The sequence below is a fragment of the Phocoena phocoena genome, chromosome 15 (genome assembly GCF_963924675.1).
Source record: "Phocoena phocoena chromosome 15, mPhoPho1.1, whole genome shotgun sequence".
Lineage (NCBI taxonomy): Eukaryota > Metazoa > Chordata > Mammalia > Artiodactyla > Phocoenidae > Phocoena > Phocoena phocoena.
Window position 1 is genome coordinate 16,627,821 of NC_089233.1, and position 27,454 is coordinate 16,655,274.

At 50.7% G+C, this 27,454-nt stretch overlaps 2 protein-coding genes and 1 non-coding gene across 4 annotated transcripts; all 3 read left to right on the forward strand.

Annotated features, from left to right (window-relative positions):
• The first annotated feature begins 908 nt into the window (after positions 1 to 908).
• CD19 (CD19 molecule) lies at positions 909 to 6,445 on the forward strand. Of its 2 annotated transcripts, none has more exons than XM_065892251.1 (14): positions 909 to 1,030; positions 1,280 to 1,567; positions 1,891 to 2,094; positions 2,204 to 2,497; positions 3,535 to 3,642; positions 3,912 to 3,960; positions 4,272 to 4,360; positions 4,750 to 4,863; positions 4,986 to 5,090; positions 5,173 to 5,241; positions 5,346 to 5,405; positions 5,508 to 5,564; positions 6,144 to 6,236; positions 6,339 to 6,441. In XM_065892251.1, the coding sequence occupies exons 1-14, from the start codon at positions 940 to 942 to the stop codon at positions 6,425 to 6,427; spliced, it is 1,710 nt and encodes a 569-aa protein (XP_065748323.1). In that variant the 5' UTR covers positions 909 to 939; the 3' UTR covers positions 6,428 to 6,441. The 2 variants fall into 2 exon arrangements, with proteins under 2 accessions (XP_065748323.1, XP_065748324.1); XM_065892252.1 differs by having other exon boundaries at positions 923 to 1,030; positions 5,349 to 5,405; positions 6,339 to 6,445.
• Positions 6,446 to 14,042: 7,597 nt separating this feature from the next.
• On the forward strand, positions 14,043 to 22,994 carry NFATC2IP (nuclear factor of activated T cells 2 interacting protein). Its single transcript, XM_065892602.1, has 8 exons — positions 14,043 to 14,547; positions 15,840 to 15,912; positions 18,223 to 18,337; positions 19,043 to 19,123; positions 19,216 to 19,402; positions 20,688 to 20,832; positions 20,958 to 21,067; positions 22,646 to 22,994. The coding sequence occupies exons 1-8, from the start codon at positions 14,161 to 14,163 to the stop codon at positions 22,802 to 22,804; spliced, it is 1,257 nt and encodes a 418-aa protein (XP_065748674.1). The 5' UTR covers positions 14,043 to 14,160; the 3' UTR covers positions 22,805 to 22,994.
• Positions 22,995 to 25,368: 2,374 nt separating this feature from the next.
• TRNAK-UUU (transfer RNA lysine (anticodon UUU)) lies at positions 25,369 to 25,440 on the forward strand. Its single transcript has one exon. It is a non-coding gene; the product is annotated as a tRNA-Lys (tRNA).
• The last annotated feature ends 2,014 nt before the right edge of the window (positions 25,441 to 27,454 follow it).

The following is a 27,454-nucleotide window of genomic DNA, read 5'->3' on the forward strand; positions in this document are numbered from 1 at the left end:
ATGCAAAGTTATGTCTGGATTCTGGAAGTGGGAGGAGATCTTGGAGGCCGAGAAGCCCAATGCAGCACTGCAGCTCGGCTCCCTTTATCTCTGAGGGAAGCAGGGACTCCTCTTTCCCTCATCTGTAACACGTCACTCTGGCCCAGCTGATGCTTTGGGGAAACGGGGACAGGGGTCATCATCGAATTAGCAGCAATTAAGAACAGGTCATACACTGCCACAGTGTGGAGGTGTCATCCTGGCCCCCGGGACCTGAAAGCACAAACAATATTTTGAGACTACGGTTATTATCCCCAGTTTACAGAGAAAGAAACTAAGGCTTAGAAAGATGAAGACGTTTAGCCAAGTGGCGGAGGTGGAGGATTCACACTCAGGTCTGCCAGATCCCAGCGTATGTGTGATGGGCTGCTTGTACGGAGGTGGAGAAAGGCCCAAGAGACATTGGTTGAATGAATGAAGGGGGTGTGTGTGTGAAGGGAAATGAACTAAGAGCCTGAGGTTGAAGGAGGGAGGAGGGGGAGAAGGAGGGAGCCTGGACCCACTCATTCAACAAATATTCCTTGGGCGCCTACACAGTAACGTGCCAAGCACTGTTCCGGGGCACTGTGTGTACAGTTGTGAACAGGACAAAGTCTCTGCCACAAGGGGCTTTCTAGTGGGGAAACAGAAATCCATCAAGAAAGGAGACACGCAAATAAGATCATCTCACATGGTGGTAAGCGCTGTGATGAAAATAAAACACGGTAGCAGGGAGGAGGCAAGTTTTGTGGCTCTGGAGGGGTGCATGGAGAAAGGGCCTGAGGCATGACCACCCCTTCCTCTCCGGGGGGACTGCCCGTCCTCCCCCACAGACGCCCATGGTTCAGTGCCCACCAGGTCCCCGCCTGCCCCAGCATCCCCCGCGCGGCGAAGCTGGGTGCCCCGGGGAGTCTGGCCACCATGCCACCTCCTCTCCTCCTCTTCTTCCTCCACCTGTTCCTTACCCCCATGGGAGTCAGGCCCCAGGAAACACACCTACTGGAGGCTAAAGGTATGTCCGGAGGGCAGAGGTGGATGGAAGGGCTGGAAACCTGGGTTCCGGTTGGGTGCCCTTGGCCAAGTCACTTACCCTCTCTGAGCCTCCATTTTGTTACTTGTAAAATTCAGGGGACGACTGCAAGGACTCTGAGGACTCTTCCACTCCCAGCTGGTGGGGTCGTTGGCTTTATAACCCAGTGCGAGGAGTGAAGGGGGCTAGGGACTCCTCACTCCCCACCCCCATCCTCCTCTCTCTCCACAGAGGGAGGCAATGCCGTGCTGCCATGCCTTGAAGGTCTCTCAGATGGTCCCCCTGAGGAACTGGCCTGGTTTCGGGGCTCCCAATCAACACCCTTCTTAGAGCTGAGCCTAGGGTTACCAGGCCTGGGCATCCATGTGGGGCCCCTGGGCACCCTGAAGGAGCCCCAGGGAACCTTGCTGCTCATCTTCAATGTCTCCGACCAGATGGGGGGCTTCTACCTGTGCCAGCGAGGCCCCTTTTCTGAGCAAGGCTGGCAGCCTGGCTGGACGGTCAGCGTGAAGGGCAGCGGTGAGGTCCGGGCTGGGGCAGGGAGGGCTGGATGAGAAGAGGGAGGCCCACCGTAGATGGAGGAGGTCCAGCAGCTGAAATGGATCTGGAGGGAGGGGCTGGAGGGTCCGAGGGACAAGCTGGGAGCCAGTTTTAGGTGGCTTCTAAAAACTGCTGTGGCTTCGTGACGTCAGCACTGCGCTGCTCTGTATTTGTCTTTCACTCTTTTCTCTGAGTCGCCGTTTCTCTGTCTCTCTCTGGGTCTTTGCCTCTGCCTTTCTGGGTCTCTGCATCTCTCTGCCTCTCCTAGATGTCTCTGTATCTGGTTCTGGGTATCTTCCCAGGAGAACTGTTCCGGTGGAATGCTTCAGACCTAAATGACCCAAGCTGTGGCCTGGGGAACAGGCCCTCAGGGGGCCCCAGGCCCTCTTCTGGTCACCCCACAAGGTCCCAGCTCTATGTGTGGGCCAAGAACGGCCCTGAGACCTTACACACAGACTCTGCCTGTGCCCCACCTAACGGCACTTTGAACCAGAGCAACAACCATGGTAAGGTGCTGGGGAGATGCCAGGAAGTGGGGGGATGGGAACTGGATGGTGTGCAGGGGAGGAGACCCCAAGGACTACACTTCCCTAGCCTTGGCTCTCCTTGCCCCAGACCTCACGGTGGCCCCTGGCTCCACACTCTCGCTGTCCTGTGGGGCATCCCGTACCTCACTGGCCAGAGGCCCCATCTCCTGGATCCGTGTGCATCCCAAGAAGCCTAGGATCAAATTGCTGAGCCTAAACCTGAGTGAGGATGCCCAACTCAGAGAGATGTGGGTCATGGGCACCCTCGGGGGAAAGGCTGTTCTGTTGCTGCCCGAGACCACAGCTCAAGATGCTGGCATCTATCACTGTAACCATGGCAACGTGACCACCCAGATGCAGCTGAAGGTCACTGCCCAGTCAGGTAGAGTTTCTCCCAATCGTGGGGCATCTGAGTGGGGCTACTGGGAAGAACCGGAAGCCCGGCAACCTTGGTTCCCCAACCTGAGGGCTAGTAGCAGCCTCAGCCCGAGCCCCAACCTCTACACTGAACACTGAGCCCAACTTCTTCCTCCCTTGCTTCCAAGACACTACTTTTCTGGGTCTTTTACTACTGGTTGTTTCTTCCCATCAACTTTGGGAGAGGCGTCCTTCCTCCCTCATTCCTCACTGTTGGAGCCTTGAGCCCTCTTCTTATCCCTGTCTACACTTTCTCACCCTTGATTACACACTCTTCTTGTTGGACCTCCTTTACTCCCATGGCTCCTTAGGCCACCATGCCTTGGTGACTCAGCTCCATACACCCCACACCCAGCCAACTCGTGGCATTGCCATTTGATGTCCATGGACATTGCAGGCTCAACGTGTACAAAATCAAACTCGATATCTTCCTCAAGCACAGTCTTCTAGGTGGCCCTAGAAGTGAAGGACACTACCACCTGCCCATGTGCCCCAGCCAGCAACCTAGGCATCCTTCCTTTTCCTCACCTGTCCACCAAACTGGCCGTAACGTTCTGCCCATTCTGTCTCCCTTCTTTCAATCCTACCGTGCTACTGCAGCCACAGTTCTCAAACTCATCCTGAACTTTTCCTCCAAACTCGACCTCAGCAGCACGTTGCCGCATCTCACCTCTAACCTTGTGAACTTGACTTTGCCCTTTACGTTGACCATGGCTGTCCTTAACTGCAGCAGGAAGCTGATAATTATGCTCCCCTTAATCCTCACATTGTGTCTGACTATAGTCATAGTTTGTTCATGGTTTGCTTAACAGATGCCACTCCAGGCCCTGTGCCAGGCTCCGGGTCCTCAGAGGGAGGGAGGAGAGCCCTCCCTGTAGCTTGGGACGTTGAGGATCTGTGTCTTGCCCCGGCCCCCCAGACTTATGGCCCTTTGAGGTATTGAGGCTGGACAGCAAGATGCCAGCCCGGGGTCTTCATCTCATAGCTCCTTCCCCCTAGCAGTATGGCATTGGCTACTGGAGACTGGTGGCTGGATAGTCCCTGTTGTGACTTTAGTTTATCTGATCTTCTGCCTGGCTTCCCTGGTGGGCTTTCTTCATCTTCGAAGAGGTGAGTCATGTCCCCCAGCTGGTCTTCCCAAACTTACCCCTCCCTCCTCAGGAGAGGCCACACTGGCCAGTCCGACAACCATCTGTTTCTCCTCCCACACCTTCCCCACAGACCTCAGAATCCTGCCCCCACTCCTTTTCTACCCCCGCCCCCAAACTACCCGAGCTCTTTGGAATCTGAAATCCCATCTCCTCCAAGTGACTTCTCCAGCATCCCGCATATCTGCACCCTTGAGTCCCTCCTCTGATCATTCCCTTTAACTCCCCCAGCCCTGATCCTGAGGAGGAAAAGAAAGCGAATGACAGATCCCACTAGAAGGTAATGATGCCAGTCCCACTCCTGCACTTTCACCTTATGCTTTGCACTTGCTGTTTCCTCTGCTCAGGGTGTTTTTTCTCCATCTCTATGGTTGAAATACTGCCCAACCTTCAAAGCCCAGCACCAAAGCTACCTCCTCTGTGAAGTCCTCCTTCGAGTGAGCGCAGACCCCTCTGTAGGCTGTGGCAGAACGGAGGTGCTCGTAACAAGTGACCACATTTTAACCTCTGAGGGTCTAGCCTGAATCTTGAGTGTCCCCTCCAGTCCCCTCCAGGCCTGGCCTCACAGTGCAATTCCCCTTCCTCCGCCAGGTTCTTCAAAGTGACGCCTCCCCCGGGAAACGGGGCCCAGAACCAGTACGGGAACATGCTCTCCCTCTCCACTCCCCACTCAGGCACGGGTAGGAGGCACCGCCAGGTCCCTGACCCAGAGCTAGAGCCCCACCCACTTTCCTCATCCTTCTAGACCCCTGAGCTCCTAGCCTTCCCGAGCTCGGAGCTCCGCCTTCAGAAAAGAGCCCGCCCCATGGTGCGGAGTCCCGCCCAGACTTGAGCCCCGCCCCCAGGACCAAGGCCCGCCCCCAGAACTCGTATCCCCGCCCCCCCAGACTTGGCACCTGAAGTCCGGTTCTGACCCCAGAACCTCGCCCGAGACTTCAGGCCACGCCTCTAGATTTAGATCCCGCCCTGCTGGCTCAAGGCTGGGTACCTAGACCCGGAGTCCTCCGGCAGGCCCTGAAGCATCCTCTGCCCGTAGCCCTGACCGCCCCCATCTCCTCTCACCCGCCAGGACGCGCCCTGCGGTGGGCTGCGGGCCTGGGAACCACCGTGCCGCCCTACGGAAATCCGCGCAGCGACGCCCAGGAGGCCAGAGCCTCGGAGTCCCGGAGCCCACCAGGGACTGGTGATTGAGGGGGATGGTTACTCACATGGGAGGTGTTGGAGCGGTCTGTGGCAGGAATAGTGGACTGGGGCCTGGAGGAGGGGGCCCGTGACCCGGTTCCCATCCCCATCCCCAAACCCCAGGCCCAGAAGAAGAGGAAGGGGAGGCCTATGAGGAGCCCGACAGTGAGGAGGGCTCCGAGTTCTACGAGAACGACTCCAACCTTGGGCAGGACCAGCTCTCCCAGGGTAAGACTGCCCTCCCTCATCCTCACCTTCTCAGCTGGGGTGGGCTGTGGGCCCTCCCTGGATCCCCCTCCTTCTCCACCAGATGGCAGCGGCTATGAGAACCCTGAGGAAGGGGTCGTAGGTCCTGAGGATGAAGACTCCTTCTCCAACGGTAATCTGGGGTACTCGTGGGGCCTCATAAACTTGGGAGAACCCACAGGGCTGTGGATCCCCTACAGGGCCGGAGTGGTCCCTGGAGTTCTCTTTTTTTGGCAGCAGCTGAATCTTATGAGAATGAGGATGAAGAACTGGCCCAGCCAGTTGCCAGGACAACAGGTGTGTGTGAGGATGGTCACGTTCCTGCGGGGTGGATGGGTGGTGGCGGTGGTGGTGTGTGTGACGCGAAGGCCGGGAGTGACTTCCCTCTTCCTTCTCCAGACTTCCTGAGCCCCCACGGGTCAGCCTGGGACCCCAGCAGGGAGGCAACCTCCCTTGGTGAGAAGTGCTTGGGACCTGCCTGTCTTTGTCCAGATTGGGTTGATGTGGCCTCGGCTCTAATGTCAGGCCCGACCTTGACCTTGGTTCTGACCCCAAACCCAAGCCCAATCCTGACCTTAGATTTGGCTCCTAACTCTAACCTCAACACTGACCCCAATGCCCAACACTGACGCCCAGTATTCACCCCATCCCTCATCATCAACATCAGCCCCAACCCCAATCCAGTTCCAGCCTGGACTTTGACCTCCAGCTCACCTCAGCCACAATGCAGGCCTCACCTTTGACCCGAGCTCTCTCTACAACCTCCTCACAACTCTGACTTTGACTCCTTCCAATTCCGTTCTTCACTTTTTCTCTGACTACGACCATAATCTAACCACACGTGATCAAACCCTACAACAAACAAGGGCCCAGAACCTGATGCTAACCCTGTCACTCCTTCCTAGTACAATATTGTTCAAGCCTTCCACTTTCCTCTGCCCCTAAGACTCCCTCAGTATCTTAGGCTGCACTTCCCTTCCCCAAGCCCCCGGCATGGCTCCCAGGCTTCCAACTCTCCATCCCCTGGCCAAGCAGGGTCCCAGTCCTATGAGGATATGAGAGGGATCCTGTATGCAGTCCCCCAGCTCCGCTTTGTTCAAGCCCAGCCTGGTCCCAGTCATGAAGAAGGTGGGTGCTTCTCCTGCTGTCTCCCATTGTCCTCTGAGGCTTCCTCCCTCCCAGCTGACTTTCAGCTCCACTTATATCTTACTTCTTCCTGGTCCTGACCAGATGCAGACTCTTATGAGAATATGGATAATCCCGATGGACCAGAACCAGCATGGGGAGGAGGGGGCCACATGGGCACCTGGAGCAACTAGGTGATTCCCTTCAGGTGAGCTGGGAACTGCCCTCCAAGGATGGGAAAGAAGGAGGGAGATGAATAGGGATGGAAATGGGGTGCTGGCTCCTGGACTGCTCCCCATTACCATTTCTTCTGCATAGCATGGGCCTCCTCAGGCCCCTGAGATTCACACCTGACTCTGAAATCTGGGGACCCCAGCAGATGGCGCCAGCCTCTGGAGCAGTGTTACTCAGGACGCGTGTATCTGTGTACACACACAGTGTACACAAGCGAAACTTCGGCCCCCTTTGCACTCCCCAAATAAACTCAGTGAGCTCTTCCAATCCTGTGACATAGTGCCCTTGTGTGGGAGGGGAAGGGAAGGTGAGGATGCGTGTATTCCCATCCCCTCTTGAATCCAGCGGAGGAGGGAGAACTGCATCTCCGGAACCACAGGGCCTTTTCCCACCTGGGGATTGACCTGCACTCATCTCTCTCACTTGCCTGCCATTCCCGCCAGCCAGTCATTCAGTCATTGTTCATTCAGCAGTTGTATTTGTGGCGCCCAGTGAAGACGAAGCAATCCAGGAATTGGCAGTCATCACTGCCATTTATTGAGCATCTACTATGCTCTAACATCAATGAAGGCATTAATCATCTGTTATGTGCCAGGATTGTATCAAAGTATTTTATGTATATTTTAAGTGTGTGTATGTTTATATATATTAGCTCATTTTATCGTCACAAACAACCCTGTTTCATAGATGAGGAGACTGAGGCAGAGACCCTAAATTACATGCCCAAGACTTACCTAGTTATTAAATGTTGGGGTCAGGACTTGAACTCTGGCCATCTAATTCCAGACCCTGTATCATTCTTGACACTCTCTCTTCCTAGGTGCAGTTGTGTAGATGGAAAACTGAGGGTTAGAGAGGCCAAGTCATGCAAGTAGCACTTCACAGAGCTGAATCCAGAAATCTGGCTGCTGTTCTAGCCATGGTGCCTACTGCCTGGTAAACTGCCTATGATATAAACCACAAACACAAAGACTTCAGAGCTAAAAGTCTCCAGGCCCTGAAACCATTATGTAGCAAGCTCTACCACTCCCAAATTCCTGCCTGTCTCAGGCTAAGGTGGACTCAGTCATTGATAGTCTTGGTGTCTTCTGCCTGGTCTCCCCAGCTCCAGTGCTCTTCTGAAACCCAGGACTGGCATCTGAAACCTAGTCCCTCTCCTGCTCCAGAAGTTTCAACGCTCTCTGTAAGATGGTCTAGACTTTTTCAGTACCTATATTTTTATTTCTAGAATTCCTTTTTTTTTTTTTTTTTTTTGCGGTACGCGGGCCTCTCACTGTTGTGGCCTCTCCCGTTGTGGAGCACAGGCTCCGGACGCGCAGGCCCAGCGGCCATGGCTCACGGGCCCAGCCACTCCGCGGCACGTGGGATCCTCCTGGACCGGGACATGAACCCGTGTCCCCTGAATCGGCAGGCGGATTCTCAACCACTGCGCCACCAGGGAAGCCCTAGAATTCCTTTTCTTAATGTACCTGTTCTTTCTTCATAATGTCCTGTGTTTGTTTTTGAGACTCTATTCCTTCTTTATCTCTGAACTTTTCAGACTTACTTTAACTGTATTAACACCATTATGATGTGCCAGGCATTGTTCTAATAAATGCTTTACAAGTAGCAGACCATTTTATCTTCATGACAATTCTATGAGGAAGGTACGCTAAAATTATTATCACCTTAGAGCTGAGAAGACTGCGGCACAGAGAAATTAAATACTTCAGTTGCTAGCTGACTTTAGGCAACTTACTCAAGCTCAATGACCCTCAGTGTTCCCAGTTATAAAGTAGCATTAGGGAGGAGGCGATTATCATCATCTGTACAATGGGTGAAGCCTCCCATGGTGTATCACCATGGAAGAGTTCTTTGACTTCTTTGTGTTTCTCCTGTGGGAGTCCTTTGCCTCACTCACATCTTCTGGGGCCAGCTTGCTTTGGCTTCTGCCACAGTCTTACAGGCTACACAGGTTTCTGACCATTTTATTTAGAGCAGGCTTTTGCCCTAGGGGTTTGGTCTGACTCCAAGCCCATACTCTGGTGACTCTGGGGATTCTGATTTCCTGCCGTGACTTTTTCCAAACTGCATCCCAAGGCCTGTGGATGGACTGTTTTCCCCTCTGTCTTCTGTGCCCAGGAGAGACAGTCCTTTCTCAGCTCCCAGCTTTGCACATGGGGCTTAGTTTCAGCAGCCAGATTTCTGGATTCCATCTCTGCTCTTCCTGGGGCCTCAGCCTTAACCTCTGGCCCCATGGGGACATTAAAACTCCAATCCTAGGGATCCCAGCATTCCCATGCGCTGCCCTCTCAATGTTGTAGCTTTGATTTCCTTCGTTATTTCTAGAACCAGGGAGATTCTGTCCTGCTTTTGAGCTCAGGTATCTATTAAGAAAAAGAAAAGAAGGAAAGCGATGCCTCTTGTTATATTTGCATAGTGTATGTTTGGAATGCAGGGGATGGGAAATGAACCTTCAGCATTTCCTTGGCCTTCCATCTTGGACACAGTCCATGTGGCAGAAACAAAATAAAAAAAAATAATAATAAATATCCCAGATCTAGCTCAGGATTCACACCCTGACCTGACCTTACCCTTCAGCTAATGTAAGCTTTCCATATTGCCAAAGTCCCCACCATTCCCTATTGCCTTTCACCCAGTCTGCTTCATTCATGTAGGTCTCCTGCCTGTGCCTGAATCATTTGAACATGACACTCCTGGTGAAAACATCCTACCTTCTCAAGGGTGAATCCATGTCTGGGTCTTCTCTGTGCCCCTGGTACCCAGCCAGGGGATGGCAGAGATCAGGAGCTCAGGAAATGAGTGGGGAAGGAGGAGTGAATGAAGGACTGTGCCAAGTCCTGAGATTCAGGGGCCAGAGGCTGGAGCTACTCCTGTGAGCTCTGCTACCCAGCGAAGTCTTGGGAGAAGATGAGGAACAGAGGTGTGCTAACTCCAGCCCAGTGCTCTGGAATTAGACTACCTGAGTTTGAATCCCAGCTCCAACCCTTTCTGGCTGTGTGACTCAAACTCTCTGTGCTGCAGTTTCCTGGTCTGTAGAATAGGGATAATAATGATAGCTACCTTAGTGAATCTTAAATGAGATGTAAAGCACATGACAGTAGCATAGTAGGCACTCGAACATTAGCTATTATTATTATTTGGCATTTATTAAGGGCCTACTGTGCCCCAGGAGCCAGAGGGCACACAGAATATTTGGATTAGGAACTCCTCCAGTGCAGGGACCTGCTCAGAAGAAAGCCACACTCCAAAGCTTCACAAATTCCCACCCCATGACCTGCTTCTTTGGCAGGGACTGGATCACTTATAGTTCCTGAACAAGATTTAGGGAGAAGGAGGCTTGAGAGAGGTTTCAGGCCCTCAGGGTCACCCCTAGTTTGCAGGGGCCTCCCAGGTAGGGACCGAGGCTGCAGAAGGGCTTTTGGTGTAACCTCTATGCTTCCAGCCTTACTATAAAGAGTGGATGAAGAGTTCCCAGGGCTAGGAGGTCCTTGGAGTCCACTCTGCCAGGTCCAGAGTCTTTGTTCCTTGGGGAACAGCCTCACCTGCTGGGGTTGTGTGCTTTCAGTCTTGACCTTGGCTGAGTCTACTTGGAGCACATGAAGTGTGGGCTGAGTTGGGGTGTGTGTTTAGGGGATATCAGTGTAGCAGAGGAGGGGGATGGGATGGGATGTGGGTGGTCATCAAGATGCTGTACTGGGGGAATTTCCCTGGCAGCGCAGTGGTGAAGAATCCGCCTGCCAATGCAGGGGACACGGGTTTGAGCCCTGGTCTGGGAAGATCCCACATGCCGCGAGCAACTAAGCCTGTGTGCCACAACTACTGAGCCTGCGTGCCACAACTACTGAAGCCCGAGTGCCTAGAGCCCGTGCTCCACAACAAGAGAAGCCACCACAATGAGAAGCCCGCGCACTGCAACGAAGAGTAGCCCCCGCTCGCCGCAACTACAGAAATCCCGCGTGCAGCAACAAAGACCCAACGCAGCCAAAAAAAAAAAAAAGATGCTGTACTGGGACTTCCCTGGTGGCGCAGTGGTTAAGAATCTGCCTGCCAATGTAGGGAGCACGGCTTTGAGCCCTGGTCCGGGAAGATTCTACATGCCACAGAGCAACTAAGCCTGTGCACTGCAACTACTGAGCCTGCGCTCTAGAGCCCATGAGCCACAACTACTGAAGCCCGACGCCTAGAGCCCGTGCTCCGCAACAAGAGAAGCCACCGCAAGAAGAAGCCCGCGCACTGCAACGAAGAGTAGCCTCCACTCGTCGCAACTAGAGAAAGCCCGCGCGCAGCAATGAAGACCCAACACAGCCAAAAATAGATAAATAAATTAATTAATTTGTAAAAAAAAAAAAAAGATGCTTTACTGGATGGATGTGTGAAGTACAAGTTATGTGAACGCTAAGTGTGTGAGAGACAGGTGGTATTGGGTGTATGCTGTGTGGATGTTATGTGTGAAGTATAGTGTGGCGTGTATAGTGTGAGGTGTCAGGGGAGTGAAAATTAATAAAAGGAAACCTCACTAAAATGGAGTCTGAAGGGGGGGCTTTCATGCTGTACCACTTGTCATCAATTACAGGAAGGACTGTCAGTTAAAGACCCCAACAGAAGAATCATGGACAGGAAAGAATCATCAATTACAGGTCCCAACAGGAAAAGATGTACATTAAATCTCCTAGAAGAAATCCACTACCCGAGCAACTCAGGCAATGAGAAACCATCATCACCCTGAACTTTCACGTTTCTCCAATGGACTTTCCTTCAAAACGACCCCTCCCAATGTCCTCCCTTTTCTCTATAAAATAACCTTCTTTGTTGGACTCGCCTATGGCTTTCGCTAAAGCTTCCTTGTCCCAAATTGCAATTCCTCTGCTATTCCTGAATAAACCCATTCTTGCTGGTAGAATAACTGACTTTTATTTCTAAGGCCAACGGGGGTCATGCAGTTGGAGGCAATATGGGAGGTGTGAAGTGTAGGAGGGGTGTGTCTGTGTTAGCGCGCAAGTTCGTGTGCCCAATGCACAGTGAGGCCAAACAAACCAAAACATCGAGGTTTGGAGCAGAGAAAGGTTTATTCAGGGCTCTGCGAGGAGACAGGTGGCTCCTGCCCTAAAAAGCCTGGAGCTCCCCAGATGGTTTGGGCAAAACATAGTTTTAAAATTTTATTTATTTATTTATGGCTGCGTTGGGTCTTCGTTGCTGCACACGGGCTTTCTTTAGTTGCAGCGAGCGGGGGCTGAGCAGGGGCTACTCTTTGTTGAGGTGCGTGGGCTTCTCATTGCTGTGGCTTCTCCTGTTGCGGAGCAGGGCTCTAGGCGCGTGGGCTCAGTAGTTGTGGCGCACGGGCTTAGTTGCTCCACGGCATGTGGGATCTTCCCAGACCAGGGCTCGAACCCGTGTCCCCTGCATTGGCAGGCAGATTCTTAACCACTGCCCCAAGTCCTGGTGGGGGGTTTTCACATCTGTAAAACAACTTAGGAAGTGTGTATCAAATATTGTTATCTAGGTATCAATACTTCAGAGAGGAGCTAAAGCAGAAGATATGGGGGGAGGGCCTGTCCCAGGAAGGCCCCATAGGGTCCTGATCGGTTACATCTGTGCTGCGTTGGGGTGCATGTTGTACAGGAGTTGTGGATACAGTAGATGTGTGGAGGATATGTAGCCTCTGAGGTATGCAATGTCGTTGGTGGGTGTGTTGGGGAAATAAAATGAAAAAACAAAACCTTCTTCCCACCCAGAAAACCTCTACACAGAGGTAGTAGAGACAGAAAACAGTTTTATTATTATTTTTTGAATATTTGAATTTTATTTAATTTATTTTTTATACAGCACGTTCTTATTAGTTATCTATTTTATACATATTAATGTATATGTGTCAATCCCAATCTCCCACTGCATCCCACCGCCACCCCACCCCACCACCACCCTCCACGGCCACTTTCCCCCCTTGGTGTCCATACGTTTGAGAAAACAGTTTTATTATTGAATAAGCATTAAACAGAATGCCAGGCACGTTACAGGCAATCCCCTGAGAGATGGATTGCAAAAGCAGAAAGAAATCTCACCATTTTATATAGCTAAGCAGGTACCACCCATTATCCTGTTTTCAAGATAAGTTTTCAAAATCCATATCTTGTTTTCAAGATAAACAATGACTAGGCCTCAAGTAAGAAGACTTGACATTACCTTTAGGCACACGTAGATCATCCTAACTTTATCATGGTGATTGGCTTTTATCCAAGGGCAAGACAAACTTATGACATCTTTTTTTTTTTTTCCTAGAGTCTGATTTATCTAGTTTCGTTTCTTTTCTTTTTTTAAAAAATTTTTATTGGAGTGTAGTTGCTTTACGGTATTTTTGATGGGAGGTGGTTTTGTATGTTGCAGCAGAGCCTCCATGAAGTTACGCTGTTATTCTCCCGCTGGAGCTGGGAGATGGGGAGATTGGGAGCTATTTCCCCTGATGCTTGCATTTCAAAAAGATGGCTCCAGAACTTATTTACAAAAGAGGAACAGACTCACAGACATAGAAAACAAACTTATGGTTACCAAAGGGGAAAGGGAGTGGGGTGGGGGGTGGAATAAATTAGGAGTTTGGGATTAGCAGATACAAACTACTAAATATAAAATAGATAAACAACAAGGTCCTATTGCATAGCACAGGGAACTATATTCAATATCTTGTAATAAACTATAATGGAAAAGAATCTGAGAAAGAAAATATATAGAAAACTGAAGCACTTTGCTGTACACCAGAAACACAACATTGTAAATCAACTAAACTTAAATTAAAAAGAAAATGTCTCCCAGGTCCTGGAGTTCTGAATTATGAGACTGGCAAGAGGCTTAGTTAGCCATTACAAAGATTTACATACATTTTGAAAAGTTCCAAGAAAGAAATTCTGAAAGAAAAGGGAGAAGGGGGAGAAGTCACGTCCCTTATTTTCAACAGGGAGAATTAAGCCTCTTACTTTTCACTTGTATTTGTCCTTCCAGGTGTTTGTGAGGCGGGCTGTGCTTAGGTGTACGTTGTGGGAGGGTGTTGCAAGAGTGTATGTTGGGTTGACTTTGCCCGTGAAAAGTGTCTGTCGGGACCTCCAGTGTGAGGGAAGGTATGTATGCTGTCGAAGGTTATGCGGAGAGTTGCGCGGTATTGAAGTGTTGGTTCAGGGTCGTATTGTGCGGATTCTGTACGTGAGGAGGGGTCGTGTGCGAGGGGTCGGCGTCGAGGGGAATTACTCAGCCCACCAAGCGGTTGGGGGAAAGAATAAACGGGATACCCGTGAGGTCTGCGGTTTCTAAAAGCAATTCCCAGCCGGACTCCTTCCACTCTAGCCTGAGGGCTTGCAGACTACAATTCCCAGGATGCCCCGCTCCTCCACCAACCAGGAAAAAGACTCTCTTCAGTGGGCGGGGCTTGTAGAAGGATGGTCAGGCCAATGGGTGAGCCGGGACGAGTCGAAACCTACGCCGATTGCGCCGAGGCTGATTGGAATCTTTGGCGCCTTGGTTTCAGTGGTGAATGTGTGATGGGCGGGTGCAGCGACCAGTGAAAAGGCGGAGAGGTGGATCCGGGGTGTGTGGGCGGGGAGAGGTGCTGATTAGCAGGCAGTTCACCCAATGAAGGGCGGAAGCCGCTGGAGGGGGCCAGGCGAGTTGGCTAGAGGCGGGCGACTGTGGCAGCCGGGTGTGTGCCATGGCGGAGCCGGTGAGGAAAAAGGGCCGGCGGCCCACCGGCGGCGGTGTCGGCCGAGGGGCTCGGGGATCCCGGGGCGGCCGTGGCCGGCGTCCTGGCGCTCAACGATCGCCAGCCCGGCGCACCCTGGACTCGGTACTTGTGGACTTGGTCAGCGACAGCGATGAGGATGTCTTGGAGGTCGCAACGGCGCGGGGCGCTGCGGACCCGGCCGAGGTCCCGCTCCCGGAACCCCCCGTGCCGGCCGCGCCCCGGGACGACAGCGACAGTGACAGCGAAGGGGCGGACGCACGGCCGGCTGAAACCCCTCGGGTCTTGGTCAGGCGGCGGCGGCGGTTGCTGCTGGATCCCGAGGAGGCACCGGCGGTTCCAGTGTACTCCGAGAAGGTGCACGCGGGTCCCCGAGAGGGCTAGCGCGGAAGGGCTGGGTTTAGAAATGTTGAGGGTAGGGTTCTAGGATTGGTCTTGGGAGACTAAACGGAAGCAGGGGCTAGGAGCCTTGGGGGCAGGGTTCCTGGGGTTTCCGTAAATTGGGGAGGTGAAGGGGTTTGGAGTGTGCTGGGAGTTTGGGATTCCCAGGAGCTGGAGTGTCGGGGGTATAGAGAGCCTAAGGGTTTGGGATCCGTTCAGAGAAGAGTTGAGGCTCCTAGGGCTGGGATTTGGGGCATATTGGGTTTTAAGGTTGGGGCCCATTGCTAAAGATCCAGGAAGATGGGGACTGGGGTCCATGGAAGTTCAGAGAGAACTGGGGGCTCCAGGAGCCTGGAGTCCCCACGTGGTAGGGTGAGCTAGGGGGCTGAGATTCCCAAGGATTCTAAGATAGCAGATGGCTAGCAGCTTCGTAAAAAAGGGGAGCTAAGCTTGCATCCTTACAGTGCATTAGGGAAAGGGGTGTCGGAGTCAGAGTACTCATTTTTTTAAATTGAAGTGTAGTTGATTTACAATGTTGTGTTAATTTCTGCTGTATGGCAAAGTGATTCAGTTATACATGTATGTATACACATTCTTCTTTTTTTTTTTCTTTTCCCTCTACGCGGGCCTCTCGCTGCCGCGGCCTCTCCTGTTGCGGAGCACAGGCTCCGGACGCGCAGGCTCAGCGGCCATGGCTCACGGGCCCAGCCGCTCCGCGGCATGTGGGATCTTCCCGGACTGAGGCATGAACCCGTGTCCCCTACATTGGCAGGCGGACTCTCAACCACTGCGCCACCAGGGAAGCCCTACACATTCTCTTTTATATTCTTTTCCATTATGGCTTATCCCAGGACATTGAATATAGTTCCCTGTGCTATCCAGTAGGACCTTGTTGTCCATCCATTCTATATGTAATGGTTTGCATCTACTAACCCCAAACTCCCAGTCCATCCCTCCCCCCTCCCCCCTTCCCCTTGGCAACCACAAGTGTGTTCTCTATGTCTGTGAGTCTGTTTCTGCTTTGTAGATATGTTCGTTTGTGTCATATTTTAGATTCCACATATAAGTGATACCGTACGGTAGGGTACTACAATTTTGGATCCTGGGGAAGCTGAGCTCCTGAGTCCCTGTGGGAGGGCTGTAATGTCTACATCCTTAGGGAGGACTTGGGAGCTGGAGGAGGAGGCCTGGGTGTGAGGGAAGAATCGACCCCAGTTTTCTCTTTAAGTGGAGGGAGGATTTGGGACTGATCTACTTTTTCTTTGCAGGTGAAAAGCAGCCTCCACCTCATCCCAGACCACACGTCCCTCCTGAAATTCTGCCCCCCAGAGACTGAGGAAGGTAAGGGAGGGCTTCTAGGGAGAGGTGCCCAGCGCTGGCCTCTTTGAGGAGACTTTCTGGAGTTTACATCCCTGCAGTTAGTTGTTTCCTGAGGCTCAGGGGAAGGACATGGGAGAGGCGACTCCTGCATCCTAGCCAGAAAAAGCTCCAGTCCTGAAAGGAGCTGGATTGTTAACCAGAAGGCACAGAAAATGCTGTCAAAACACCCTTCCGCCAACTCTAATAGGCATAAGAGTGAGCTAATATACAGATTTCCAGGTGCCAGCCCCAGAGATTCTGATTCTGTAATCCTGGGAACAGGGGAGGGGGAAGTGTTAAGAACCTGTAACATCTTGTTACATCTTCGACAAGTGTCTTGGGAACACTCTGGAGCCAGCAGGGTGTTATTTGAATCTTTTCAGGGCTGCCCAGCCTTTATTCTCCCTCAGTGATGTGATTTTTGCAAACCACTCAAGGGCAGTGAGTAGGAATCAAGTCTAATAGGGAAGCGATCCAGTCGGCAAATGCAGACCTTGGACTAAGACTTTTGCACCATGAGGGAGTATGGCAGGGTGATTAAGAGCTGATTTGGGAACCAGCGGGCCTGGTTTGAATGCAAGTTCTACCCCTTAGTAGCTGTGTGACCTTGGGTGAGTTAATCTCTCAATGCTTCAATTTCCTCATCAGCAAAATGGGGATAAAAAATGGACCTATGTCAAAGGATTCTGGTGAGACTTAATTAAAGAGAATATATAGAAAGCCCCCTCTTGGGCTACATATATGGTTTGCATATATGGTACCTGGAACAGAGAAGTACAAAGGCACCTCTGTCCTTGCCACTCAAAATGTGGACCCAGGAATGTTGGGTATCTTCCAGGAGTTTGTCAGAAACGCAGAATCTCAGGCCTCTGGCAGCTACTAGGACAGGATTTCACAACCTCGGTGCTACTGACATTTGGACTGGATCATTCTTTGTTTGGGGCTGTCCTGTGCCCTGTGGGATGTTTAGCAACATCCTGACCTCTACCCACCAGATCCCAGTATCACACCCCAGCCCCTTCCTCCCCTCATTGTGACAACCAAAATTGTCTACAGACATTGCCACATGTCCCCCAGGAGGCAAAATTGCCTCTGAGAACCACTGATCTAGGATTCATTATCATTGTTTTGTATTCACAGTAACTATCTTATGGTTAATGATGATCGTGTGGTAAGCAAATGGCAAAAAGCTTCTGTAGTTTAGAATATTATACCTGATTTCCTTTTATAAGATATTCAAGTTAAAATGAGTGATTTAAAGAAAGATATTAGGACTTCTCTGGTGGCACAGTGGTTAAGAATCCGCCTGCCAATGCAGGGGACACGGGTTCGAGCCCTGGCCTGGGAAGATCCCACATGCCGCGGAGCAACATGTGCGCCGTGCGCCGCAGCTACTGAGCCTGCACTCTAGAGGCTGTGAGCCACAACTGCTGAGCCCACATGCCACAGCTACTGAAGCCTGCGCGCCTAGAGCCTGAGCTCCGCAGCAAGAGAAGCCACCACGATGAGAAGCCCGCACACGCAACGAAGAGTACCCCCGCTCGCCGCAACTAGAGAAAGCCCACACGCAGCAACGAAGACCCAACGCAGCTAAAAATAAATAAACTTAAGAAAGAAAGAAAGATATTAAATAATACAGAGATATGGCAAAATATGGCAATGACATACGGATGAAATTTGAGAAATGTAGGCTCAGAAGGCCTATACTTACCTCTTTACCTCATTCCCTCCCTGCCCCACACCCCCTCCTCCACCCCAGAGTCACAGTCTCTCTGTGCCCACCAAACTGAGTATGGGAAGAAAATAAGAGAAATATTAGAAAAAAAAACCATCCTTTGACATTTGTTTTAGTGTATGTTTCATAACATATATACTAGTATGTCCCTGTATAGTAAGTAGTATATGTGTATTAAGTAAATACCTATTTTCCGGGTTGTGTGCTCAGTGTTCTTCATTTGTGGGGTGCACGTGATCAAAAGTGAGAAGAGCATGCTTCAGTTGGGGTGAGCCACTTTCCGACTGTCCACACTCACCACTGTCTCATGCCTTAGCATGAAGTTCTGACACTCTCTTGCTCTAATCTGTCAGGCTCCAGTTCATTCTTCTCTCTGAGGTAGGCTTTTCCCTTTTGACTCACACCCCTTGAGCCCTTCCCCAGTGATTGTGTGTGTCTGGGGCTCCCTTAGTCTCCTCCTTTCTCAGAACCTTCTGAAGCCCCTGACTTGTCTCTCCTTGGCCTACCGCTGACCTCTCTTGGCTAACCCTTTCCACTTCCTCCTGCTCTGTCCCCAGAGGTGGACGTGGCAGATTCCAGCAGTCTCCACGCTGAGGATTCCCCACGTCCCAATTCTCCCTGGAAGAAGAAGCTGAGGAGTAAGGATGGAGAAGAGAAGAAAGAGATGTTACTGTGAGTGAGGCGAGGGCCCTGGGGCCGCTGGAGCAGAAAGGGAGTTGGGGGGGCTAGGCTGAGGCAGGCAGAACCCTTGGCTGGCTCCTCAAAGGGTAAGGAGAAGGACGGAAGGAGTCTTGAGGCTCAGGTGAGGAATGAAGCTCTTCTTGGGGGAAAGAAGAGGTGAGCCCCATCAGAGGATGACAGTGGGCCCTCAGGACCCGCCAGGAAGCGGAGATTTCAGCTTTGTGTCTAAGAAAGTAGTGATGCAGGGGTGAAGCGTGTGGCTCTGCAGACTGCCCTGTGGTTCAAATCCGGCAGCTGTCTCTTAGCCAGCCTCTCTGTGCTTCAATTTTCTCTTCTGTAAAATGGGGATAATAGTGGTACCTGGGTCAGAATTTTGGGGTAAATTAAGAGTTAACCCTTGGCCGATAGTAAGTGCTTGGTGTCATTTGGATGTTATCAGACATTTACCTGGGAAGTAACTTATCTTAAAAGTTAGGCATTCTCCTCCCTCATATTTGGGTCATATAAATATAAAAATTATGACTCAGGTTTTCCCTGTCCTTACCTCCCCCTGTCTTCCCATAAGATGGATGTCACCAGAAGATGCTCTCTCTTGATTCTCCAGGTACCCCTCTGGTCCCCAGGGGTCCCATGAGGAGAGGTGTGGGGCTGGGGTCTCACCTCTTTCTCCATCCTGTCCCTCTTTTATCTCTACAGGGTTCAGGACACCTCACCTTTGCCTCCACGTCTGCCACGGACCAACAGCAGGAAGCATACTCGGGCACTCCAGAAGTTAAGGTACCAAGGGCAGGGGACTCTGGGCTGGGGTGGAGAGGGGCAGGGTGGAGGGGGCCCACCCTGACTGACCCACAGTTCTTTCTGCACCCCAGAGAGGTGAACAAGCGCCTCCAAGATCTCCGTTCCTGCCTGAGTCCCAAGCAGCCCCAGGGCCAGGACCACCTGAGCCAAGAGGATGAGGTGGTCCTACTGGAGGGGCCCACTCTCCCAGAGAACCCTCGGCTCTTGCCGCTCAAAATCCAGTGCCGGACTGACCTGGTCAGATTGCCCATCAGAATGGTAAGTGCCTGAAGAGCCTGGGAGAAGGGTCCCAGGAACTGTCTGTGGAGGGACTGTGCTGTCTGGGCAGAAGGGACCGTGGCTTCCTTTGCCCATCCTGCTGTCTGGAGCTGCCCAGCGCTTGTTCAGCCCTGTGCGCCTTTGTGCTCACTCTTCCCCTTGGGAGATTTTTTTCCTCCCTCTCCCCTCTCTTTCTGGCAAACTTCCCACCCGTTTTCAAGGCTCCACTAAAACATCCTAAGCAGCTTTGCTTGGTAGCCCCTCCCCAGGGTGCATCCCCCCCTCTTTCCTTCCCTCGGACCCTGTGCTTCCCTCTTGTGCTTGCTCTGACTGCCTTGGACACCCAGATGTCACTTGGTCATTCCGATCCCCGCTAGCTTCCTGATGAAGGCTACTCTTTTTGTAGGGATGACTCCAATTCCAAAACAAGAATGATAACAGAAGTGACCATTTATCGAGCAGTAACCATGCATCAGGCAAGCAACTAAGCCAGGGCTTGTGAACTGGCAGCCCATGGCCTTATCAACTGTGCTTCTTCTTCTTCTTCTTTTTTTTTTTTGCCCTTGCTGTGTGGCATGCGAGATCTTAGTTCCCTGACCAGGGATCGAACCCCCTGCATTGGGAACGCAGAATCTTAGCCACTGGACTAAGTGGGAAGTCCCATGCTTCTTCTTCTTTTGTGCTGTACGGTGCTTTTAGGGAAGTCCCATGCTTCTTCTTCTTTTGTGCTGTACGGTGCTTTTATTTATTTATTTTTTTGGCTGCACTTCACGGCATGCAGAACTTCCCCAACCAGGGATCGATCCCGCACCCCTTGAGGTGGAAGAGTGGAGTCTTAACCACTGGACCCCCAGGGAAGTCCCATGTATGACTCACATGAACATATGAGTTCATCGCCAACCTTTGCAATGGGTGATTTTGTACCAGGGTCCAGATTTCTGGTTTCTCTTAAATAGGAAGATACAGTACCTGGCCCATATTCCTACATGGTACCAATCTGCTGGAACTGCGGAACAGCTGGCCTGTTTAGATGGGGCGTATCCAGTTCTGGTTGGCCGCAATCCCCACCACTCCCTTTTCTCTCCTAACTCATGGCTCCTTCATGTCTTTGTGTCACTTGCCTGAACCCCTTATTAACATGATTTTATTTTATGCCTTGCCAGGTAAATATGGTGGAACTCACAGATGAGGAATTCAGCAAGTAGTTAAGGCCAGAAACTGGGGGTGGGTGGGGGGAAGCACATCAAGGCAGGAAGGCCTCCTTCACTTCTTGTCCCCCTCCCAGTCGGAGCCCCTCCAGAGTGTGGTGGACCACATGGCCGGCCGTCTTGGGGTGTCCCCAAGCAGGATCCTCTTGCTCTTCGGAGAGACAGAGCTGTCCCCTACCGCCACCCCCAGGACCCTAAAGCTTGGAGTGGCTGACATCATTGGTGAGAGGAAGGCAGGGGGGCTTGAGGAGGCTTTTGCCACAGGGAGGGGATATGGGAAGAGGCCCAGAGGGGACCCTGCTTCCAACCCCCGCTTAGGCCTGGCTTCCCGATCCTGCCCCCCACAGACTGCGTGGTGCTAGCAAGTTCTCCGGATGTTGCGGAGAAGTCCCACCTGCTCCAGCTGCGGGTGCAGGGGAAGGAGAAGCACCAGCTGCTGGAAGTCTCGCTGCCTCGAGTGAGTGGGGGAGTTGGCTCTCTGTGCCCCTTGCCCCGTGCTCTGTGGTCTCTTGTGTCAGTGGGTGGAGGATGGAGTCACTGCCCTCTGTGGTCTTGGGTCCCCACCCATCCTAGATAGTGGAAAAAGCCCAGTGTTCAATTTCCCTCCCACTTCTGCTGGGAGCCTGGCTCTGGTCTCCTAACTCCTGGTTGAAGTCAAAATCACCCTTGGACAGTAACCAATAAAACCCATCATAATTACAAAAGAAGTGACAGTCCCTGTGCTAAGGATATTTACTTCACATTCAGGATATTATTGAGTTTCACAACAATCTTATATGGGAAAGCACTGTTGTTACCCTCATCTAACAAATACGGAAGCCAACCTCTATAGAGGTGGAGTAACTTGGCCGTATTAGTTTCTGAGAGCTGCTATAACAAAATACAACAAACTGGGTGGCTTAAAACAATAGAAATGTATTCTTTCACAGTTCTGGAGGCTACACATACGAAATCAAGTTGTCAGCAGGTGGGACGAAGTGAGAGAGTGGCAATGACATATATACACTACCAAATATAAAATAGATAGCTAGTGGGAAGCAGCTGCATAGCACGGGGAGATCAGCTCGGTGCTTTGTGTCCACCTAGAGGGGTGGGATAGGGAGAGTGGGAGGGAGACGCGAGAAGGAGGAGATATGGGGATATATGTTTATGTATAGCTGATTCACTTTGTTATAAAGCAGAAACTAACACACCATTGTAAAGCAATTATACTCCAATAAAGATGTTAAAAAAAAGATATATTGGACAGAAGAGGGGAATATAGCCATTATTTTATAATAACTTTAAATAGAGTATAATCTATAAAAATATTGAAACATGATGTTGTAAACCTATAACTAATAAAATATTGTAAATCAACTATAAAAAAAGAAAAGTTGTCAGCAGGGTCATGCTCCCTCAGAGACTCTAGGTAGAATCCTTCCTTGCTTCCTCCTAGCTTCTGGTGGTGGCTGGCAGTCCTTGGCTCACAGCTGCATCACTCCAGTCTCTGCCTCTTTCCTCACATGACGTTCTCCCTGTGTGTCTCTCTGTGTGTCTGTTTTCTCTTATACGCACACCAGTCTCGAGTATGACCTCATCTTATCTTGACAACATCTTCCAAATGAGGTCACATGCACATTTACCAGGGGTTAAGACCACAAGGTATCTTTTTTGGGGGACACAATCAACCCATAGCACTTGGCTAGGGTTATACATCCATTTCAGTGGGAGCACCTGGCCCCCAGCTTGGGTCAGAAGCCAGAGCCCGGCTGGCTTCCTCCTTGTGATTCATGCCTCCATCGTAGGTGAGGAGACCGGCTTTGGAGAACCTGCCTGACCCACAGCCAACATCCCAGTCCTGGGCTCTGTGGCCCAGCTCCCTAGAGAGGAACCAGCTTGCTGCTGGCCTCTTCGGCCAGTTGCCTTTCCCTCCGTGGGCTCTGACTTGACTTGTCCCCTTGTCCTCCCTGTCGCAAGTCCTCTGTCTGTCCCTACAAGTTCTCCTCAGCCCCTCTTTTCAAATTCTTACATCCAGTTTTTCCTCTCCATCCAGGATTCTCCTCTCAAGACCCTCATGTCCCGCTACGAGGAGGCCATGGGACTCTCGGGCCACAAGCTCTCCTTCTTTTTTGATGGGACAAAGCTTTCAGGCAAGGAGCTGCCGGCTGACCTGGGCATGGAATCCGGGGACCTCATCGAGGTCTGGAGCTGAAACTCCACTCCCTGTTTAGAGGCCCAGCTTGGACTTGGGGAGAGCGGCTGCCCCCTTTTGGCCCCATCATAAGGGCTAGCTGAAACTGAGGTAGAACTTATCCTGAAGCTGAAGCAAAATCAAGGAGTGACCTTGGACCACCCCCGCCCCGCCCCGTCGACCCTGGTTTCAAGCCGTTAGCTACCTGATTAGTTGTATGGTGGTCCTTGCTGCCCTGGGAGGACTGTGGCTCCATCCACAGGGTGTGCTGAGTTTTGCAGTCCCCTGGGACATGGAGAAGGTATCCCTTACCCTCACCCTTTCCCCTCCACCATCACCCTTTCCTTTACCGAAATGTCTCTTTTATGAGACTGCTCCTATTGAAAGAGTGAGTTGAAATCAACATGAAATCCCTGCTATGGGATTCCAGGCCTGGCATTTATGCCACGTCCAGGACCAGCAGTGGCCTCAGTGTCGTTGGGGGGTGGGGGTGAAGTTTGCTTGAGGCACATACAGGGGTGTGGCTCCTCAGCCTGCAGGAAACTAGATGATCGAGCTCACACGTGTATTAGCTTCAGCAGAGGCAGACGATGGGTTATTCTTTTGAAGAATATAGTAGATTCTCAGGCTTGGGTGTCTTCCTCACCCCAGGACCCTTTCAAGCCACCTTCCTGATGCACACACATTATTTAAGGCATAATTGAGCACCTTGAGCCTTTTGGTTTTGGATCTCAGGATTCCAGTCCACGCAAGGCTTCTCTGGTTTTATGGCTTTTCCCCTTCACTCCCTCCTCTCCCGTAAGCGTCCATTTTAATGTGTTGATTACATGTTTTTGAATGTGAATGTATCCTCGAAAAATGCCACGTTGTATGTGTGAGTATACTTTTTCCACGTGTAGTGTCATGCTGTAGGTCTTGTGCTGTAGCTTTTTTCACTCAGCATCACCTTTATTTCTTTGAACCGCCCTGAGGTATTCCATGGTGGGCGCCAACTGCATTCTGCTTACCCACTTGCTGGGTGGTGGACACCTGGGTGCCTCCAACTCCTCAGCACGAACATCTTTCTATGTGTCCCCTTCCATATTTTGTGAAAAGTTCTCTGGCAGAGGTACCCAGGACGGGAGTATGGGTCGGACAGGTTAATTTCTCTATTTGTTTTCAGAATGGTCATTGACTCTCCCACTTAAAGCTTCCTGTTTCTCCTCATCCTCACCAGCACTTGCTACTGCCCAGCTTTCTAATTTTTGCTGGTCTGTTGGGTGTAAAGTGGTGCTGTATTTTAATGTACATTCATCTGATCACCAGTAATTTGGGGAATTTCTTTATATACCTGTCAGCTTTTCTGGTTTCCCTTTGTGTGAATTGCTCATTTTCTCATGGGGGCTTCCTATCTTTTTTCTGTTTGTTTACTCTCAAAAGTTCTTCGTATATTCCTGGGCAGTTGCAAAAAACTCTCAAAGTGGCACTTGTGTTTGTATATTCAGGGGTGTCCTTCACTGAACAGAAATTCTTAATTTTAATGTAGATAAATTAACTATTTTGTTATATCATTTGTTGCTTTTTGATTTCTTATTTAAAAGTAGTTAAGATATTTTACATTTTCTTCTGTTAGTTTATTAGCTTTTCTTTCACATTTAGGCCACTAATAACAGGCTGAAGTCCAGCCAGTACACACTGGTATGTGCTGGCATCTGCTTTGCATGGTCAAATATTTGTTCTCATTGGTTAATGCCAGGCTGTACTGGCTGCTGAAATGTTTGAAATTTACCTTTGTCTATGAGATCCAAGTTTTAGTTTCACCATATAATGAGCCAGTTTTCTCAGCACCGTCTACTAATAAAGCCATGAATTTTCCACTGATAGGTGGTATAATTTTGGCAAAAACATATCACTCTCTTTAAAGAGTTTTTTGTTGGAATGTGGTATTCCTTTGAACTTACAATGTGGGAAATAGAGAAAGAAAATTTTTTAACATTTAAATAATCCGTGATATGGTATAACTCTTTTTTTCAGATATTTTATGTCCATTAATAAGTCTGAACACATTAAAATTAAAATATGTTCAATCTCAACAGAATAAACGGGAGTACATTCAACTTGTGTATATTTGAGGATTTCTGTCTCTCTGTCCTTCCCGTGACCACCCCCTCCCCATGACCCCTGTGGCTGAGACCGTTTGTTGTCCCCTCACACCTATTCTTCCTCCCCCCAGGGTAACAGAACCCCTGGTTTTTAGCAAAGCACAGAGAATTCAGAACGAAGACAGTGCTTGCCAGCCTCCACTGTAGCCAAGTGCGGCCAAATGCCAATTCAGAGGAAGGTGCGCGACTTCCAGGACACGTCCCTAAGCGGGCAGTGTGTGCCCCTCTCTTTGGCTTTCTTCCTGCTGCTCACTGGAAGTGGAGCATCCCTACTGACACAAGGTGACCTTGGGGAAGGAAGCCATGCAGGGCAGGACAAGGAGAGAAGGCGCCTGGGTCTGAGCTTCCATGCAGCATCTTACCAGCCCTGCACTACTGACCTCTGGGCTTTGGCGTGAAGGGGAACTTCCTGTCTTGTTTAAATCACTGCTATCGGGTGGTAATTCCCTGGTGGTCCAGTGGTTAGGACTTGGCACTTTTACTGCTGGGGCCCGGGTTCAAAACCTAGCCAGGGAACTAAGATCCTGCAAGCCGTGTGGCCAAAAAAAAAAAAAAAAAAAAAATCACTGCTATTGGAGGATTTCTGTCACTTGTAACCAAACCCCGTTCTAGCCCCCCAGTATGTTGCTATCACAGGCAATATTGTGGTGACCCCGAGTGGGATTTTTCTCAGGTTTATATCCAGGAATGGAATCACAGATCATTGGATGTGCACCTACCCATTTTCTCTTGAGTACAAGTAACTGGACCTCTTTATAAATCCATTAGCAAGTGCTAGAAGGTTCCAGTTTCCTCATCTTCCCCAGTGCTTAATCTGGGGAAGAAATGGGAAAGACTACTCATTGTAAAAGGATTTGCATTTCTTCAATGATGGAGTGATTATTCATCCTTTTGATCAAAGAGATTGATCACTCGTCAGGGAATCTTTCTAAAACTCCCCTGATTAGAAACATTCAAAACTTTAAGGAGGGCTTCCCTGGTGGCGCAGTGGTTGAGAGTCCACCTGCCGATGCAGGGGACACTGGTTTGTACCCCGGTCTGGGAAGATCCCACAATGCCGCGGAGCGGCTAGGCCCGTGAGCCATGGCCGCTGAGCCTGCGTGTCCGGAGCCTGCGCTCCGCAACGGGAGAGGCCACAACAGTGAGAAGCCCGCGTACCGCAAAAAAAAAAAAAAAACTTTAAGGAGCCCTGATCTGGTGCCACAGCTTGGCACTTTTCCTAATCTCATTCATCCTCAGAGCAATCCTGGGAGGCAGGTGTTATTATTCCCATTTTACAGAAGAGAAACAAGCTAAGATGAATTAACCTGTCCCAGACCACACAGCCACGGAATGCAGAGCCAGATGGAAAACCAGGTGGGCCTGTTGAAGACTGCTCCCTGCCCGCTCCCCAGCCAGCCTCCCTCTCTCACTGCTCTCCACACTGCACGGCTTTCAGACCCTGGTGTTCATTATGCTGCCTTCTGTGACAGGACCTTTGCACATGCTTTCTGCTGCTTGGACTGCTCTTCTTTCCCTCCTGGAAAGTCAATGACTGCCCCTCCCCCACATCTGAGGTTTTAGTCAGGGACTTACTGGGGACTATAGCCTGGGAGACAGCCTCTCAGATAGCTCTGAAAAACTGCTCCAAAGAGGTCGGGGGTGAGACCAGTTTACATGTAAATATTTTGGTCAGGGAGTACAAGCAATCAATATACATTTTGGTAAAAGATTACTGCCGGTCATAAAGAGAAGTTTTCTCAAGTTAATGATTATAGCGCTTTTCTATGTATGGGAAGATGCAAGAAGCTGGGTTCGTTAAAATTCTTCCTGAAATGCATATGAGCTACCTAAAAGCCTGTTGTTCCAGAGCACAAGCATCCTGTTCTCCTTAATTTCCTCCGTCTGGAGCAGAGTGCTGCGTCCCGTTATCCGCTTAATCTCTGCATCTGAAGCGCCGAGTGCGCTGTTGCTCAGCTGCTGCAAGCAGGTTAATCTTCGTAGACTTGGATGTTGAGCGAAATGCTCTTTGCTTTTCTTTTGTTTGCAGAGCTCAGGGACCATTTCTTCAGAGAGGCTCTCAAACCTCCCTGACCGGGTCAAATGCCCCTGCTATCAGGTCCTTATAATACCCATATGCCAGACTTTTTTGTGGCACTTGTCATGGATGAACTTTTTTTTCCAAGAAATTCCACATGTACTTATATTTCACAAACCACAATTTCCAAAGCTAATAGAGCAAAAGTTGGGCTCCAGTTGAAACCAAGAGAACTGTACAGACATATTTATTTATCTGAACTTAAAGGAATTTTAATCGAGAGATCCATAAAATTAAAAGGCACCTTGGGCAGGGGGTGGGGTGAGGGGGACTTCCCTGGTGGTCCAGTGGTAAAGAATCCGCCTTTCAATGCAGGGGACGCTGGTTCGAACCCTGGTCAGGGAACTAAGATCCCATATGCCGTGGCGCAACTAGGTCCTCGCACCACAACTATTGAGCTTGCGTGCCTCAACGGGGAGAGCCCACATGCCACAAACTACAGAGCCCATGCGC

Bases quoted from the DNA above. Each gene is read 5' to 3' on its own strand.
- NFATC2IP (XM_065892602.1), top strand. From the start codon at position 14,161: ATGGCGGAGCCGGTGAGGAAAAAGGGCCGGCGGCCCACCGGCGGCGGT. The intron at 14,548-15,839 runs GTGCACGCGGGT...TTTTCTTTGCAG, and splicing joins TTCCAGTGTACTCCGAGAAG to GTGAAAAGCAGCCTCCACCT. The intron at 19,403-20,687 runs GTAAGTGCCTGA...TCCCCCTCCCAG, and splicing joins TCAGATTGCCCATCAGAATG to TCGGAGCCCCTCCAGAGTGT.
- CD19 (XM_065892251.1), top strand. From the start codon at position 940: ATGCCACCTCCTCTCCTCCTCTTCTTCCTCCACCTGTTCCTTACCCCC. The intron at 2,498-3,534 runs GTAGAGTTTCTC...TCCCCCTAGCAG, and splicing joins GAAGGTCACTGCCCAGTCAG to TATGGCATTGGCTACTGGAG. The intron at 4,864-4,985 runs GTGATTGAGGGG...CCCAAACCCCAG, and splicing joins CCGGAGCCCACCAGGGACTG to GCCCAGAAGAAGAGGAAGGG.